Source organism: Dendropsophus ebraccatus, chromosome 9 (assembly GCF_027789765.1).
Source record: "Dendropsophus ebraccatus isolate aDenEbr1 chromosome 9, aDenEbr1.pat, whole genome shotgun sequence".
Lineage (NCBI taxonomy): Eukaryota > Metazoa > Chordata > Amphibia > Anura > Hylidae > Dendropsophus > Dendropsophus ebraccatus.
This window is the reverse complement of record NC_091462.1, coordinates 34,276,585-34,295,663: the sequence shown is the minus strand read 5'-3', so window position 1 is coordinate 34,295,663 and position 19,079 is coordinate 34,276,585. Positions and strand designations below refer to the sequence as shown.

Here is a 19,079-nt window from a genome sequence, read left to right as displayed (position 1 = left end):
AGACCCCCCGATGCAGACCCATATACTTTTCGCTTCCACGAAGTCCCAAAGCCCGTCCCGTCACCGAGAAATCCCCGTCCGAAGCCGCGTGCGCGCTTACCAGAGATGAGTCCTACGTCCATAGAGAATGACTGGAGACGTCATTCTCTATGGCCGCCGGACTCACCTCTGATGAGCGCAAGCAGCTTCGGACGGGGATTTCACGGCGACGGGGCGGGCTTTGGGACTTCATGGAAGCGGAAAGTATATGAGTCTGCACTGGGGGGGGCTGGGTGGCAGGTTCCCCTTAAGGTGGTCACGCAGGCTCAGTCCAACTGTAGCATCGTGATCTTAGTCTGTTGGATTTTTCTCCATGTTTCAGTCCAGCAAGTGTTGGCAGTTAGTCTCCACTTTGCATACAAGAAAATAGGTTGTGGGAAAGTGTGTGTAGATGATGCAGGACACACAACCCAAGTTTGGAGAGAAAATCAGAAAGTGATCGGGTCAATAGGTGAGAAGATCAGTACAGTGTGCTATTCTGCCTTAAAAAAATGTGCATTTATACTTCTTCATATTATGTATTTTATTATCTCTGCTTAGTGAGAAACCCATTTAAACAACAGCAAACAACAGCAAAGATAGAATAATGGCTCCTGGTATACTTAACAACTCTGATAGCTCCATTTAAATTATGATTGGCGTTACGTAACATACAACCACAGGTTTCTTTTGCAATAACTAAATAATTCAATGAATTAATTCCAGCCATGGCAAAGTAAGAACAGTACAACACTTGGTTTACAGCACATGGGGAATTCCCAACCAGACATTACTAGATCCTTCCTAGTCACAAAGCAATTTCCACATACACTACTGTGTACGATGCATCAAGACAAGGGATCAAAGACGTAAAAGCACCAATGGGTCCAAGATTAAGGATAACAGATCCTAGACAAAAAAATGACACCATGGAAGAGACCAATGATAAGGATGCCGCAGTCAATATAGAAACTTTATAGTTATAGTTACTTTCTCAATTTGTTTATGTGTTGCCCTTTACTAGAGACAACGCTCACTGAATCCAAGCTAGTGGTAGCTTTAAACAAACACAAATGCCTGCCAGGCAGATTTCATTAACGGGTGGAGACTTTTCTTAAGGAATCTCAAAAATTCATAGAAGAGTTCACAGATTTAACCAGCACAAACTTGTAACTATTAGCCACCTTTATAACTGAGAAGCTGCCAAGAAGCTAAAAGCTAAAAATGACATTTCTGCCCTTTACAGCTACAGTAAGGCTACCTGGGCAAGGTAAAAGTAGTGAAAATGCCATACATAGTATAGGCAATGGCCAGAAAAAAATCAGAAACCTAAAAAGTTACCAGGAAGGTTAGAGACCATTAAATCATTTTTGATAATTTTTGATGTGTGTCAAAGGACAGCATAAAAAAGGTGATACTCACCTACCAGCTTCTCTTCCAGTGTCTTCTGCTTTACTGCTGCTCACTGGTTCTTCCTGCAGCCAAGATGAGAATCTTGGCAAAGTCTGTCTACTCAGTCACTGAATGCAACTGTGTCCGTCTCAGTCTGTGACTGGCTAAGTGGGCAGGTCCCGCTGAGAAGACTGGTCTCAGAAGCAGGACCATATAGAGAGCAGCAATGTACCAATATAATGGGAGCTGCAGGGGACTGAGGTAGGTGAGTATCACTTCCTTTTTATTTTCTACCTGGTTAAGGCACATATCAAAAACTTTGTGAATCTAGACTACCCCTTTATGTTTTCATCACCAGAAGGTAGAAAATTGGACTGGGGCCCTATAGCAGGAACTGGTCACCCTTGGTCCCCTTACAACCAGTGATTGGCTGAGCAGCCTGTCATTGAAGAGACTGGGCCAGAAGCATCAGCGCTGAGCAGGGAACCCAGGCAAAAGGCTGCAGGACACCAGTGGGAATATAAAGTATAGGAAGCATAAGCTTAATTTTTTTTATGTAAAAAGCATGGGCTACAGGGAAATCGCTAATGCTATATTGACAGCCCTTGCTGGACGATAATCGAGCCATCTGTAGGCTTGGTAAACAAGCGCCAATCTAGCAGACTGGCACTCACTTACAATACAGCCCTGAGATGCTAAAAGTAGTATACGTAATTGGTGAATCACTAAATAACTAGAATGAGGTGACTATAGGACACTTTACTGAGACTTCTATTTCTGCTTCACTTCCCAAGAATTCTGTCGGACCACTGAAATATGTCTACGAAATTCCAAATTCCCGCATACAGCGGCAAGAAGACCCATCATCAAAATCCACGATTTAGTATCTTGTCCACTAGGATATTGAATAAAAACCTAAGCTTCTAGAACAGTAATGACTCTTCTGGTACCAGACAAATGAATGGTCTGGTATGCTGGGTGAGTGTGTAGTATTTCCATGGAGAAGGAACAAAAGACTTCGAATACACACACTTTCTATATATACAGACATTTTCTTTTCAGGAAATTGAGGAAGGACAAGCCTTTCATTTGTTTGTTTTAGGAAAGTCAGACAAAGGGCAACACTATCAACTAAGCTCAACTATTGGCACGGATATACAATATAAAGAGAAGCGCTTTCTCTGTTGTCAAACGTCTACCAGAAATAGCACTAAGCTAAAACAATAGAGTGTCTAGTAGTCTCAACCTTGACTGAAAAAAATTTCACACAGGAAAAATATTTTTATACTGGTAACCAAAAGAAAGTATCACAGTTGGAAGTTTCTCAGACTACACCGCTGTAGAAATCCGATACTCTGCAGTCATAATGAAGTCTTGAGGTTATGGAGGTTGAAACCACTGAAATGTGTTGTAAATCACTCAAGGTCTACGCTGGCCAAAAAACAGTGAGGGCAGGGGGTGGTGGGCACATAATAAAAAAGTTACACTTACTCACCCCCGTGTCCTTACAGCCAAAGCACCACTTCAGTTTTCTTCCAGTTCCTGTATCGTCACAACCTGACATGAACTACCTGCCAAGTGACTGCAGTGGTGTCCCACCTCATTTACTGGCTGGCTGAGCAGGTAGTTCTGAGCCAGAAGTGACATCACGGGACCAGGATCTACCGGAGACCGACGGGTGACCATAGGGGGAGAATTATCAAACATGGTTTAAAGTGATACTGGCTCAGTTGCCGCTAGCAACCAATCAGATTCCACCTTTAATTTTCCAAAAAGTGGAATCTGATTGGTTGCTAGTGGCAACTGAACCAGTTTCACTTTACACCATGTTTGCTATATCTCCCCCATAGTGTGTAAATATACAGTTCCCAAAAACACTATTTACATCCCTTCTCAGGATACTACCCTGATACTAGGCTGACTACTGTAGTTTTTTTGTTTATTCATTGTAAGAGCCATTACTTTATAAATAATAAAGTAATGGCTCTTAAAATGAAAAATGGCTTCGGATTTGTAGGCCAAGTAGTATCCTACATGGTATCATTTAAACAATTGTATAAAGCAATGAGAAACTACAAATATATTTTCTGCTTTTACAGACATGTTACCCTTTCTCAGTCCCATGATTACAGCTATTCACAATTCACATGATTTTTGTTTTTGTAAATATGCCTTTTTTTTATTCCCTGTTGATGTTAACTGGCACTATATTGGTGTAAATATACTTTTTTTTATCATTTTTTCTAGGATTGCTTTTTTAAAATTCTATAATGATATTCACACAGGACATACTTTTTATATGATATTTTAATTCGGACACGGCAATGCCAATAATAACTTAAAGTGAAGCTGCCATTATGAAAGAGTTTTGACGTGTCACAGGGAGCAGAGATAAGTGTATTGTAGAGCGCCTCACGTCCCTGCTGTCAATCATGTCCGCCTAGCAGCCCCATAGACTGCAAGCTGGGAAGAGAAATGTGCTTCTAGCTCGATCGCCTTACCAGTAGGGATGCCAGCAGAGAACCTGATCAATCAAAACTTTTGACATGTTCCTGTGACACGTGAAAAGTTTTTCTTAGTATAGTGCCTATTTTTTGTCTTTTTTCGCCCAGGGGAACTTGAACATGAACAATTTTATTTTCTCATATTACAATTGAAACTGAAAACATAAGAAGAAATATTTTTGTATTATTTTGTCCCAGGAAATCAGTCATATTCTCTTCCTTTTCCTTAGAGTCTAAAGGGCCTTTTACACAGGCCGATTATCAGCCAGAAGCAACGCTAGTGATCTGCTGTGGAGCAAACAAACGCCCAATCCTTGGCAGATCAGGTAATTTGAGCAGACTTCAAAATTTGTTGCTATCGGCCGCACATCTTTTTGAGTAAACAGGTTTATGAGTGGTTGATAACGATAAATAGGAAACCGAGAGCACGGATATTAGCAGATATGGCTGGCTGCAAACAGGTGCCAATCAGTGACTTCAGTGCTCTTTTACAGTGCCTTTATGTGGTACAATAAATCAAGTGGCCGGGCTGCACAAATGATCTTTGTATTGTTTGTTCAGCCCTTGAAACTGAAAGTACACATATGTAAATACAGTATCTGTGCTGTCAGTTTCCAGATCACAAGCAATGTATACTTACCATCCATCCTACTTGTGATCTGGCATCTGGCTTCTCCAGTCCCCCGGCCGCTGGCTGTATCGTCAGGGCCTGCCTCCTACAGAATAATTTACAGCCAGGGAAGTGGGGCCTGAAGATACACCCATTGACCAGAGGCCTGGCGAAGCCAGATGCTGGATCACAACTAGTGCTCATGGTAAGTATACACTACTTGTGATCTGGAAACTGACAGCACATATATAAATATATATTGTGCTGGAAGGTACCCTTTATTGTTATCGGCCACACATAACCCTGTTTACACAGAAAGATATGCGGCCGACAGTGATAAATTTGAAGTCTGCTCAAAAGACCCGATCAGCTGATCGCTGGCACTTTTACATGGACCGATTCTAGCAATGCTCCTGGCCAATAATCGGCCCGTGTAAAAGGCCCTTAATGTCTGGTGGTAAGACAAGTGTCTCCCACCCTTGCTATAAAAATATCGGTAAGTCCTGCCCTCATCTGCTTTCCAGTTAAAAATTTTATAGATCAGCAGAAAATTAACCTGTGTCCTCTGCAGAATTTCTACATCTGGAAACAGTGTGAAAATATTCACTTGTATCATAAATTTTTATGTTTTTAAATTATAATAACCTGACTGCCCACAGCAATCACTAGGGGGAGCCCTACTGCATACAGATTTATGCACTAAAATGGAAAAAAAAAAAAAAACTAGCATCCCTTGTTCGGCTGCAGACGAAAAGAATTGTATCATTACTTATATGACGGTATAGGATAAGTGACAGAATTTATCTAATAAAAATAATTGAGATTATTTAGGTATGAGTTTTCTTAAGTGGTACAAGGAGACAGGACACAATGAAGATTCTTTTCTAATCTAAATTTATTCAGGAAGTACGGCTGATTTTATCCTAGTAATAATCACATAGAAAAACACTGGTGTCTAATCACAGTGAAGGCTCATGCCCCCTTGGATACCTTGATTAATAATAATTAAGCAGTAAAACTTTAAATTACATCAGCCCATGACTTGATGTGAGACCACAAATTCCTACATAGTGATTTACAATAATTTTTCATCTAGTTTTTTCTAAGATCCTGAAAAATTATAAGTTAAGAAACAAAAGATTTTAAACGTAAAGATTGTGAAGACTGCAGCTCCAATTATTTTGTACATTTGTTTCCTGAATGCATAATGAAGTGACTTTAAAAAAAAAAAGTCATCTTTAGAAATTATTTAGAAAAAGTCTTTTTTAGAAATTCTCTACCATTTAGCTGCTACCAAGTGAACGATAAGTCTCAGTGAAACAAATAACAGCGGAGGGGGGTCTGGAGAAAGAGAGGAGAGCAGATATAAGGCAGTCTGCAGTGGATAATCATATAGGCTGTGTGTAAGTGTAGAGAGGAGAATATACAGCTCATTGCAACCACTATAGAGGTTACAGAAATGAAAGTAAACAAAATTTTAAATAAAGACACACAGAGGAAATGTTTGTTGCACCATAGTATGAAACATTTGAAACAATAATAGTAATAAAAAAAATTAAAATTTGTAATATTTCATTTTTTCTGGACATCATTATGGGAACCGCCATCTTGCCTGAGCTGTTTCAACAGCATTAAGGGATATGCTTTACATCAGGTGCCATGGGCATCCATAGGCAAGACCTGTCCCATTCAGATGAATGAGAAAGGCTTCAGGGCATGCTCAGTGACCTTTATAGAGGTTCATGTACAAGTAGAGGAATGCTGATTTGTAGCAGCAGTAATTGTGCGTAGCTCTGTTATCTATATACTGGTGTCCTCTATCACTGCACTTTTGTCTGTGATGAGTAGGGCACTGTGTCTCAACTTAGTTTTAGGCTTGGTGGCCAGAATGGAAAATGCAAGATTTCAGGATTCTTTAAAAAAAAAAAAAAAATAGATAATAAAATGGGACACTGCCCTTCTCACATGATCATATAAGAAAACAATCAAATAATTAATGCATACATTGACTAATGTTCTGAATTTACACACAAGCAACCCCAAACACTGTTTTACCTCTTACCTTTAGCTACATCAGTTGCCCAAGCCATAATGTGTTCCATGTCCATGTCTTCACTTCTGTTGCTATTGATGTAGTCATATAGTGATCCGCCAGCAGCATATTCTAAAAAAAACATGAGGGCATATCAGTAAAAATACAGAATACAGAAAGAACAGATTCTCAGCAACTCCATCTTCTTTTCAGTCACAGTGATTTTATTGCTTAAGTCCAGTTAAATGAGGCCTTAAAGGAGAAGTCCAGTGAAAAATTTTATTAAAGTATTGTATTGCCCCCCAAAAGTTATACAAATCACCATCATACACTTATTATGGGAAATGCTTATAAAGTGTTTTTCCCTGCACTTACTACTGCATCAAGGCTTCAATTCCTGGATAACATAGTGATGTCACGACCCGACTCCCAGAGCTGTGCGGGCTGTGGCTGCTGGAGAGGATGATGGCAGAGGGATGCTCAGTGTCCCTCCAGTGCCCTGTGTCCCTCAGTGTCCCCCTGCCATCATCCTCTCCAGCAGCCACAGCCCGCACAGCTCTGGGAGTCGGGTCGTGACATCGCCATTTTATCCAGGAAGTGAAGCCTTGATGCAGTGGTAAGTGCAGGGAAAAAAGCACTTTATAAGCATTTCACATAATAAGTGTATATTGGTGATTTTCGCTGGGCTTCTCCTTTAAGGGTGAGTTCACACGTACAGGATCCGCAGCAGATTTGATGGCGCAGAATTCAAGTTGCAGATTCAAAGCAAATCAAATCCTGCGCCATCAAATCTGCTGCAGATCCTGTACATTTGAACACACCCTAAAGGGTATTCTGGCAAATAAAAGTCATTCATTCTCTCAAAAAGTTTTCTAACTTTAGTAAAGAAAATGTAAAACATTCTTTTTTCATCTATACATTGAATGGCAGCAGTAAGGGGCAATATAGCTCTTCTGCTGCCACCAGTGGCTGTGTCAGGAACTGCAGGACTGCCCAAACCCTGATTCCAGCACAGTTACATATGCAGCAGTGTTAGTCTTCCCCTGATGTCTATTCTAATGCATGTTACTATTAGAACAGACACGAGAGAACCTACCCTTACCAATTACTAGGATGAATAGGGAGAAGTGCTCAGCTAAGTGCTTCTCTCCCCGAGCGCACATCTAGCCACTACTATATACAGCTCCTCCTTACTGCGGAAAAGGAAGTTCTAAAGGCTGGTGCCCCAGTTGTTGGCCACCACTGACCATCTATTCTGTTGATATTTGATCAATGCTTTAATGGATAAGATACATGGTGATCACCGTGTTCCCTGTCCATCTACACAGCAATGCACATACCTAACCTTATACTGCCTGGTTGACAGAAAACTATTTACAATAGGAGATACATTGGCTTCACGATGAAATTGGAGATAAGTTTCTGGAATTCTCATTTTGTTCCTTTCTTTGACATCTCATATATGAGAACTTGTCTTCTATGATCAGTTGCCAAGTTTTCAGTAATGCAATGAACCACAATCTGTAAATCTGATACACTGTATATTCTGGACCAGTCCCAGAGACGTCCAGCCCTATCACAGCCATCAGGGGTTCAGAAAAACAGGACATTATTTTCAGAACCTACAAAAATATGGCTAGTTCTAAAGGCTGCTAATAAACTAAACACATGTACAGTAAGAAATCCCCCCCCCCCCCCGCGGCTCCCTTCTGGGATGATCCCTAACTTATTATAACATCATTGTAAGAAACTAATAAACAAGCTGCCAGTACACACTGTACTGAGCCGTCAGCTTAGGGTCCCATTCACTATGTAAGTGGGCACCATGGCTCAGCTACCTGCTGGAAAGTGTTGGCCCCCACCAATCAGATACTGAGGCCATCCATGGAAAATTACCCTCCCAACCCCCCAGAAGTGCTCAGCAAAGGGAATAAACACCACTGGAATGACAACCCCTTCGAGGATTACGGAGTCCACTAAGGGCTGCACCTGGTGCGAACTGGCAAGAAGTCTAACATTTTTGCACAAATTCCAGTTTTGCTGACAAATTTTATGACTTTTTGCCAGTCTATGCAACTCTTGCCAAGTGGGCAGAAAGGCCGGTTCAACTTTGTATGGAGGGGGCAAAGGCACTGTATCTCCATTCACTTCTATTCTCCCAATTGATGGGGGTCCCAGCTAGCGCTAGTTATCCCTCTCGAAATGTGAAGATCATAATCCACATATGCTTTCTCATTGGTAAGAGACGTGACAACATGAAGAAAAGCTCCTGCATTCCCCATGACAGTAACAACAGGCTGTGACCTCTCTTCTTGGGGTCACTTGCAGCTTCCTCCCATTCCAACAAAGAGCCAGAAAATAAAACTTTTCATGCCGTTCCCCAACTTCAAACACCTAGAACATTGCATCTAGAATACTAGGCTGGCATCATCTGATGCTAAGATTATGGGCTTTGATAGAATGCCAAGCTAGGTCTAAGCTCTGGTATTTCAGCCATAGTGTTCAAAGACATGCCCGTAAAGGTTATAAGTAATGGTATTAATAATACTCTGCAGCATCCGGGCAGCCACGCTTATCCCTACTTTGTACCATATAAGCCTGACAGGTTATTGGAGAACAGGTCCCATTAATAATAACAATTAAAGAGAATAGCAGATTGTGTAGTTGCCCAATATAATCATTACAGCAGGTCCATTAGAGAGCTTGTCCGTTCCAACTACTAGAAATCCTTCAGTACATCCTTGGTGTCTGTAGCTTGTCTAGACTGTCCAGCTGTCACAGCTTTTATCAATGCAGGGCCTGACAGGGATCACTTGGTCACAATTGTTGAGTATTTAGATGGATGGTTTTTTTTTCATATGACTGTGTCATCAAGGGATACATTGAAGATTTTCTACAATGATTTCAATGGCAGAAAATCTGCAGGATACCACAGTAGCAGCAAAGTGGATGGGATTTGTAGTAAAGAATCTGCTCGTGACCTGTGAAGCAGATGTGAAATCCACAGCAGGTCAGTTTATACTATTGATTGTCCCCCATTAACTTCAATGGGGATTTCAAATTTGCAATAAATCTGAAGTTTTTGCATATTCTGCAAAATCCCAAACTGTGTAAAAACATTGTTTGTTTTCTACATATTTTGGTTCAGAAATTCAGATTTGCAGCTGTAGAAAATCCATAGAAAGTGCACTAGATTCATGCTTGGGGGGATTAAATATAGTACACTGCTATGGATGACCTGTGGAGGGAGAAGAGGTTATACAAGGTGCTCTGAAAAATACTATGTGAGCAGAAGTGAAAGAAAGAGCAGCAGCAAATCATGGAAATGGTTACAGTAAGAAATTAACTGCCTCTGATAATGATTACAAACTTGCAGACTATAGGGAGGGAGGGATTACATTTAGGAGACAGCACTGTGATTACATTCAGAAGGCAGCACTGTGATTACATTCAGGAGGCAGCACTGTGATTACATTCACGAGGCAGCACTGTGATTACATTCAGGAGGCAGCACTGTGATTACATTCAGGAGACAGCACTGTGATTACATTCAGGTGGCAGCACTGTGATTACATTCAGGAGGCAGCACTGTGATTACATTCAGGAGGCAGCACTGTGATTACATTGAGAAGGCAGCACTGTGATTACATTCAGGAGGCAGCACTGTGATTACATTCAGGAGGCAGCACTGTGATTACATTCAGAAGGCAGCACTGTGATTACATTCAGAGGGCAGCACTGTGATTACATTCAGAGGGCAGCAGTGATTACATTCAGGAGACAGCACTGTGATTACATTCAGGAGGCAGCACTGTGAGTACATTCAGGAGGCAGCACTGTGATTACATTCAGAAGGCAGCACTGTGATTACATTCAGGAGGCAGCACTGTAAAAACAAAAAGGACATCTGCCCAGAATGGATGGTAAGAGATGATAGGGAAGCATTTATTTTCTTTCAAAGAAAAGTAAAGATCTCGATCTCACCTGCACATAGCAAGCACATAGTAGCTAAGCCCCACCCCTATTCACTCTGTTACTAGAGATGGACTGAGCCTAACAAAAGGCAATGAACAGCAGATTGCAAGGAAGTTTTTTTTTTATTTAAGCTTTTTGTTGTGGTTAGGGGTCATTTTTGGTAAATCAAGTGATTTAGAAACCACATAGGCTATCACATGGTGGGAAGTTGTCTGAAAAAACAGCAACCATGAAAAAATATAAGCCTCTAATTTATACAGACATCACATCCGGACTTGTCACAGCTTTTTCAGCAATGGGCACTATGGGAACAAGTGGTAATTGATATAGTATCGGTAAGAAAGGTATTCTTTATTATTGACTATGCTTTCCTAAATAGTTTGAGTATACAAGCCTCAGAGAACATTATTACGTGATGTCAGATCCTACTATTCCTTGAAATATCTACCCATGGACATTTACTACAGCAAGGGAAGGACTAATCTGGGTACAGTGACAGAGCAGCTGACAATTTTCCTGATTAGATCCCCAGCAATGTTTACTTACTGTTAATCACTCCTGTGCAGATCACACTGCGGCCTATCTGTAAACTAATATTAACCTGGAAGTTGGCTCCGGGGAGAGATAAGAGATAAAGGAAAAGACCTTTGAATTGCAATGATGATATATCAAGTGACTTTCTACTTTGTATGATACAGATGAATTTATATATGGATGAAAATGAAGAATATATTGATAGGTGATAGACACGGTATGGACGGATAAACTGGGTAAGATTTATCAAACTGGTGTAAAGTAGAACTGCCTCAGTTGCCCCTAGCAACCAATCAGATTCCACCTTCCATTCCTCACAGACTCTTTGAAAAATGAAAGGCGGAATCTGATTGGTTGCTAGGGGCAACTGAGCCTGTTCTACTTTACACCGGTTTGTTAAATCTCCTCCACGGTGACTAGAGTGCACTCTGTTGTGAATCTTAAAGCGAATGTACCATCAGGTGAGTTTGCTTTCACATGACCCACGCATAGATTGGTGCCAGTGCAGGGGCACCAATGCCGCAGTCCATTTTTTGAACCACGGCCCGGTTCCCGTGTACGCCGCTCTATGACGCGGCTCCATTAGAATCAATGGAGCCATGTCATAGAGGGGCGGGGGATTCCTCCCACTGGTGGCGGCCCAGTCTGCCTCCAGTGCTTCAGCCCCGGCCCGGTACCCGTGAACAGAACGGCGCCACACGGGAACCAAGCCACGGTTTAAAAAATTGACCGCGGCACTGACGCCGATCTATCCGTGGGTCATGTTAAAGCGAATGTACGTGATGGTACATTCACTTTAATGGACTGCCAGCAACCGGAGGTTGAATCCACACCTCCCCTTTGCAGCACTTCCAAAGTAGTGAAAAAATCCAAAGTGTTTATTTCATATCAAAAAGCCAGTTCATGTGCAACGTTTCTGCTTCCCCTCGAAGCCTTTCTCAAGCACGTGCACGGAAAGTTTTTGGTTGCTGTGTTTATTACATCATCTGGTTTGAAAACTGTGCACAGAAATGAAGGAAAGAACACAGCTCCGGCTGCTGAGTGTTACTGATAATTCTGCTAACAGCTGTATTAGCCAGTCCAAAAATAATACGCCATATTATTGTGTACAAAGCTGGAAAACTTGGCACCTGTCACCCTGCAAGGACTTCAGCGGATATTTCCAGAGGCAAAGGAAAAACAATAAGTGCCAACCCTTTTCTGCTGCCCGGTCTGAACAATACTGTCACTGGAGATGGCGAGTGAAGTAATCTATACGCTGAACAATACTATACATCCTTATACAAAGCAATATGTGTGTTCTGACACCTTAATATTACAGCCAGAATGAACTCTCTCAGCAATTTGTACTACGGTAGCTTTTTTGTAAAATCAGAACAGGTGGTCAGGTAGCCTTCACACACACGCACAACAATAAACCTTAGATGCTCATATCACTAGTTTAATGGTTGCCTATCCTTGGACTATTCCTTACCCCCTCAAACACGACCACGGCTCTGGCACATACACAATGAACAGCCAGAAATCTCTGATCATTGAGTTGTGATACCGCTGAGTTAGTGCAGGCAGCTGAGCTGCAGTACCCCAGTGCCACCACTATGCCATGAATGGAGCCAGCGGAGACACATCCACAGGTTGGGAAACAATTAGAAACTTTCACAATAAGAGATGAGCGAATCTACAGTAAGATTAACCAAATCTAATGAATGTTTAGTCTTGAAAATCTTCAGTCTCAGGCCAGACTTTGCCAGGGAAACGAAGCACTTGAAAAGTGGAATGGCTATTTTATGACTACATGAAATCAACAGCCAATACATTACATTAGGTAAATCTCGCTGTAGATTTGTTCATCTCAGTTCAAAATCCATTTATTTAAAAAAAATGTGTGTACAATATACTGCAAAAACAAATAAAAATTGAACATTGCCTAATGTCTACTTTATATATACCCTGGTACTGAACTTCCCAGATCTGAAATGCAGCACTTCCAACATTCACTCATTATACTCATACATAGGAGGCTGCTGAGCCTGACTGTAGAGGAAGACACATTTTTGACCAGCACTAGAGGGTATAACAAAAACTGATGTGAGTGCCTACTATGTGCTTCAAAAGCCTATGGCTGTGTTCACATTTAGTATAACACCATACGTTGCATAGGACGGTGTCATACTGCTGTGCGGCGTTTGTCACATTGCTACAGCCAAAACTGCTGTATCGGCTGCAGGAACATTATCTTTTTACAACTGAATTGCAGGCATTGTTGGGTGTGCCCACAATTCAATTAACCATTGACTACAATGTAAAGTACGGCCACTGGCCGTACTTTACATTGTGTGAACAGCTATTGTTATAATAGACATGTTCATTATTTTAAACGGAGGGACGTTAAAATAACAAAGTGGGAAAACAGAGGGCGGCATTGCACTGAATTCAACAGGAGTGTACAGGATCTACAGGTCATGCTGCAACATCTGTGGGCAGCGGTGCTGCAGTATGCCCTACAGAACCATTATCTTTTTACAACTGAATTGCGGGCATTGTTGGGTGTGGTCACAATTCAATTAACCATTGACTACAACGTAAAGTACGGCCACTGGCCGAACTTTACATTGTGTGAACAGCTATTGTTATAATAGACATGTTCATTATTTTAAACGGAGGGGCGTTAAAATAACAAAGTGGGAAAACAGAGGGCGGCATTGCACTGAATTCAACAGGAGTGTACAGGATCTACAGGTCGTGCTGCAACATCTGTGGGCATCGGTGCGGCAGTATGCCCTGCAGAACCATTATCCTCCATATCCAACCATATGTTATATTGTACCCAGGCTACAGGTGCCCAACAGAGTACTAGAGCCACCTTTCAGTAGTAATATAAACTTATAATTCTGATGTAATATTGTAATCACTTACATATATCATCATTACATTCAAATGTATAAAGTTTTATTAGATTCCACCAATTCATCCTTGGACAGGGACGGCTTCCCCGGCAATAACAAGTGACCTGTATAGCAGTTCTGTAATGAATTCTGGAGCAATATAACAATTTCATCATTATAATCTTCAGGCTAACATGCCCTAACATGGTACCTGGTCGCGGGTTCAAAGTAGGTTCCCTGACTATTCTTCATTATAAATAGTGAAAATTAACTAAGGTGGGTTCTGTCCACAGCAACAAAAATTCATCGGCAATTTTTTAAACTGCAGGCTGAAAAAAAAAGGTAATAAGCAGATTGATTTCTCCAGGTAACAGCACTCCATAAATACATCCAATTGTGCCTCTTCTATATAATCTAACATGATAAGAATATTTACATGGACTATAGTCTTCCTGTAAGTACTTAATTGTCTTATGGGTATTTGACTGTAATACTATGTAATAACTACTTGAAACATTTCTATCCACTCACTGGGAAATAAAAGCAAACTGAGAAGTAGTAATACCTCTGTTATTATTCGGAAAACGGCTGAAAATGATATTTATCTGCAGGGATAGGGGAATTCATGGCGCATTAATAAGCAAAGGGATTAGGGGAGTTACATTGTATAAACGACCTCCACTTTTTTGTAATGACTACAAGGCGAGTGGCGCACGTTGCTGCTATCGGATGTGTTACTATTTTATGCTTCATCATGCGTGCAAGGATTATTAATGGGGGAAGTATGACTCTGACTCAGGCCCGGACTGGTAATCTGGCAAGGCGGGCAAATGCCCGCTGGGCTGGCCAGATTACCAGTCCGTGGGCCGCATAATGAAAAAAATAAATAAATAAAAAAATCACCGCTGCGGCCCGCTCCTGACACGCTCCTCCAATCCAATCAACGTGGGGCCGCAGCGGCCCCTCGTTGATTGGCGGAGCACATCAGGAGCGGGCCAGCTGGGTCCAGATGAGGGGGCTGCGGTGGTGTGTCTTCCCCCAAGTGCCGAGAGCCGCAGACGTGCCGCGCGCAGGCACGTCTGCAGCCACCTCCACCAGGCCCCCAGCGGTGACGTCACTTCCCTGACGCGCCGCTGAGGACCTGGAGAAGAGAGAGGAGAGGAGCCGCCGCCACCGTGGACGGAAGATCCAGCCGAGGAAGAAGCTGCTGGGAGCGAGGTGAGGTGAGAATGTTTTTTTTTTTTTTTTGTTTTTTAACCCCTTCATATGTGGCTGGCCATGGGGGGGGGGGGGCTGTTCTATATTGGAGGGGGATGCAGGGGGCTATTCTATACTGGGGGATGGACAGAGGGGGCTATTCTATACTGGGGGATGGACAGAGGGGGCTATTCTATATGGGAGGGGAATGCAGGGGGCTATTCTATATGGGTGATGGACGGGGGGGGGCTATTCTATATGGGAGGGGGATGCAGGGGGCTATTCTATATGGGTGATGGACGGGGGGGGCTATTCTATATGGGAGGGGGATGCAGGGGGCTATTCTATATGGGTGATGGACGGGGGGGGGCTATTCTATATGGGGGAATGCACAGGGGGCTATTCTATATGGGGGAATGCACAGGGGGCTATTCTATATGGGAGGGGAATGCAGGGGGCTATTCTATATGGGTGATGGACGGGGGGGGGGGCTATTCTATATGGGAGGGGATGCAGGGGGCTATTCCATACTGGGGGATGGACAGAGGGGGCTATTCTATATGGGAGGGGGATGCAGGGGGGCTATTCTATATGGGTGATGGACGGGGGGGGCTATTCTATATGGGGGAATGCACAGGGGGCTATTCTATATGGGAGGGGGATGGACAGGGGGGGCTATTCTATATGGGAGGGGAATGCAGGGGGCTATTCTATATGGGTGATGGACGGGGGGGGGGCCATTCTATATGGGAGGGGGATGCAGGGGGCTATTCCATACTGGGGGATGGACAGAGGGGGCTATTCTATATGGGAGGGGGATGCAGGGGGGCTATTCTATATGGGTGATGGACGGGGGGGGGGCTATTCTATATGGGGGAATGCACAGGGGGCTATTCTATATGGGAGGGGGATGGACAGGGGGGGCTATTCTATATTGGAGGGGGATGCAGGGGGGCTATTCTATATGGGGGATGCAGGGGGCTATTCTATATGGGAGGGGGATGGACAGGGGGGGCTATTCTATATTGGAGGGGGATGCAGGGGGGCTATTCTATATGGGGGGATGCAGGGGGCTATTCTATATGGGAGGGGGATGGACAGGGGGGGCTATTCTATATTGGAGGGGGATGCAGGGGGCTATTCTATATGGGAGGAGGATGCAGGGGGGCTATTCTATATGGGGGGATGCAGGGGGGGCTATTTTATATGGGGGTAATGTACAGGAGGGGGGCTATTCTATATGGGGGTATGCAGGAGGGGGGCTATTCTATATGGGGGGATGCACGGGGGAGCTATTCTATATGGGGGAATGTACAGGGGGGCTATTTTATATGGGGGGGATGTACAGGAGGGGGGCTATTCTATATGAGGGGATGCAGGGGGGCTATTCTATATGGGGGATGGACAGGGGGGGCTATTCTATATGGGGGGATGCAGGGGGGGCTATTCTATATGGGGGGATGCAGGGGGGGGCTATTCTATATGGTGGGATGCAGGGGGGGTTATTCTATATGGAGGGATGCAGGGGGGCTATTCTATATGGGGAAATGCACAGGGGGGCTATTCTATATGCGGGGATGCAGAGGGGCCTATTCTATATGGGGGGAAGTGCCGTGGGGGGGCTATTCTATTTGGGGGGATGTATAGATGAGGATGTTGCTGGAGCAAGAAGCCTAAAATGTCTGTCTGGCAGATCCCGTGGAGAGGAGTCATGGCCAGAGAAGCCTTTATGATGGCCGGAGCCAGATGGAGAAGAAAAGGAAAAGTGGACGTCTCTTCATGCAGAGAAGACGCCTACTGTGAGTGACAGGATGTAATTGCACTATAATCACTAAGGGTCCGTTTACACAGAAAGATTATCTGCCAAAGATTTGAAGCCAAAGCCAAGAATGGATTTAAAAAGAGGAAAAATCTCAGGCTTTCCTTTATGACCTGATGTCTGTTTATAGTCTGTTTTTGGCTTTGGCTTCAAATCTTTAGCAGATAATCTTTCTGTGTAAATGGTCCCTTATAAGGTCTTCAGAACATTTATACAGCTGGGATCTGCCTCAGTATTAGGGGTGTCACACTTCGGCCCTCCAGGTGTTGCAAAACTACAATTCTCATCATGCTTTAGCTGTCCAGCCATGATGGGATTTGTAGTTCTGTAACAGCTGGAGGGACAGAGTGTGACACCTGTGTTCTGGGAGAATATTGGTCTTTATATAGTGGCTGTTATTTGGTGCCAGTATAGTGGTATTATCCAGTCACTGTATGCTGAGGGTAGTGGGCATGGTGTGATGGTATAGTGGTATTGTCCAGTCACTGTATGGTGAGGGTAGTGGGCATGGTGTGATGGTATAGTGGTATTATCCAGTCACTGTATGCTGAGGGTAGTGGGCATGGTGTGATGGTATAGTGGTATTGTCCAGTCACTGTATGGTGAGGGTAGTGGGCATGGTGTGATGGTATAGTGGTATTGTCCAGTCACTGTATGGTGAGAGTAGTGGGCATGGTGTGATGGTATTACTCGTATTATTGGTAATATTAGTGTTTTATTATATAGTGGATTATATTCAGTCACAGTGTAGCGGTATTAGTCATTATGTGGTTGTAATGGCTCATGGTGAGGTGGTATTATTTGTTACTTATATACTGGTAGTATTGGAATATTGGTAGGTTTGCTTAGTAACAGTGTGGCAGTAACGTGTACAGTATGGGGATAATATTTGCTTACTGGTGTTATTAACTATGACAGTGTTATCATGCACAGGAAATTCTTACCTATGTTACCATTATATATGCTAAAATTTGTCCTGGGGCCCTACTTAGATAGATAGATAGATAGATAGATAGGAGATAGATAGATAGATAGATAGATAGATAGATAGATAGATAGGAGATAGATAGATAGATAGATAGATCGGAGATAGATAGATAGATAGATATCCAGTAGGAAATGTCTATCTAGCAGCTTATTATGTAGCTTTGATTACACATGAGATCACAACCAGCAGACACATTATGATAATTAAACCTTACTACTTATACCACCATTATATGGAGTGCAGATTTAGTGAGGATAAAAGGGATTTAAAAAATATAATAACTTTTGTCCAAAAACAGCACCACCCTGTCCTCAGACTGTGTGTGGTTTTACAACTTGGCTCCATTCACTTAAATGGAACTGAGCTGCAATACCTCACACAAACTGAAGAAGAGTCTGGTGCTGTTTCTGGAAGAAGGTGGCCATGTTTTTCTCCTATAAAGGGAATCTGTGAGGTCCGTACCAGGTCTAGAGCTGTAGATCTCAGCAGACAGGTGTGAGGAGATATCACTGACAGGACCTTTAGTCCAGTGTAAACTTATATAATTGTCCTTTTCATTTCCAACTAAAGTTTCACAACAGCAGCCGCAGCAGCAGCAGCACCCTATGCGTCCATCAGTCAGAGCAGGCAGGGGCGGGGCAGAAGGTGCTGCTGTGGCTCCACCTCTCTGACACTTCAGCTGGTAATGAAAAGAATGATTATAGAGGTTTACAATGGACTAAAGATCCAGTCCCTGATCTGTACGCTGGGATCTACAGCTGTGTACCTGGAATAGACCCCACAGGTTCCCTTTAAGGGCACGTTCATACCTAATCCAATGCGGATTTGATGCTTCTGATTTAATCAGTTGAAATGAATGCATAAATATGCCACATCAAATCCGCAGCAGATTATGTTATATCATTATTTTTAGGTGCTGATGGTGGGGTTCACATGTATAAGGGAGTAGTGGGGACATGGCTAAATAAAGCAGAATTGAAGCAGTATGTGGGCTGCTGGGGTTTGATTGCCAGGGCTGATTTTAAGTCCCAGTCCGGCCCTGCTCTGACTGTAAAAAGAGAAGGCCCTGTCATAGTCTTGACACTTAATAAAGTTTACCACCCTCTTAGACATTTGTGGCGTATC

The 19,079-nt window shown here is 43.0% G+C and overlaps 1 protein-coding gene across 4 annotated transcripts in view; it reads right to left on the bottom strand.

Annotated features, from left to right (window-relative positions):
- The window catches only part of MAP3K20 (mitogen-activated protein kinase kinase kinase 20), a 150,710-nt gene that overhangs the window by 82,056 nt on the left and 49,575 nt on the right, over positions 1-19,079 (bottom strand). For all 4 annotated transcript variants that reach the window (XM_069982942.1, XM_069982944.1, XM_069982943.1 and 1 more), the window contains exon 4: positions 6,587-6,688. In XM_069982942.1, the coding sequence (XP_069839043.1) occupies positions 6,587-6,688 (102 nt within the window). The remainder of the gene's footprint in view (positions 1-6,586; positions 6,689-19,079) is intronic.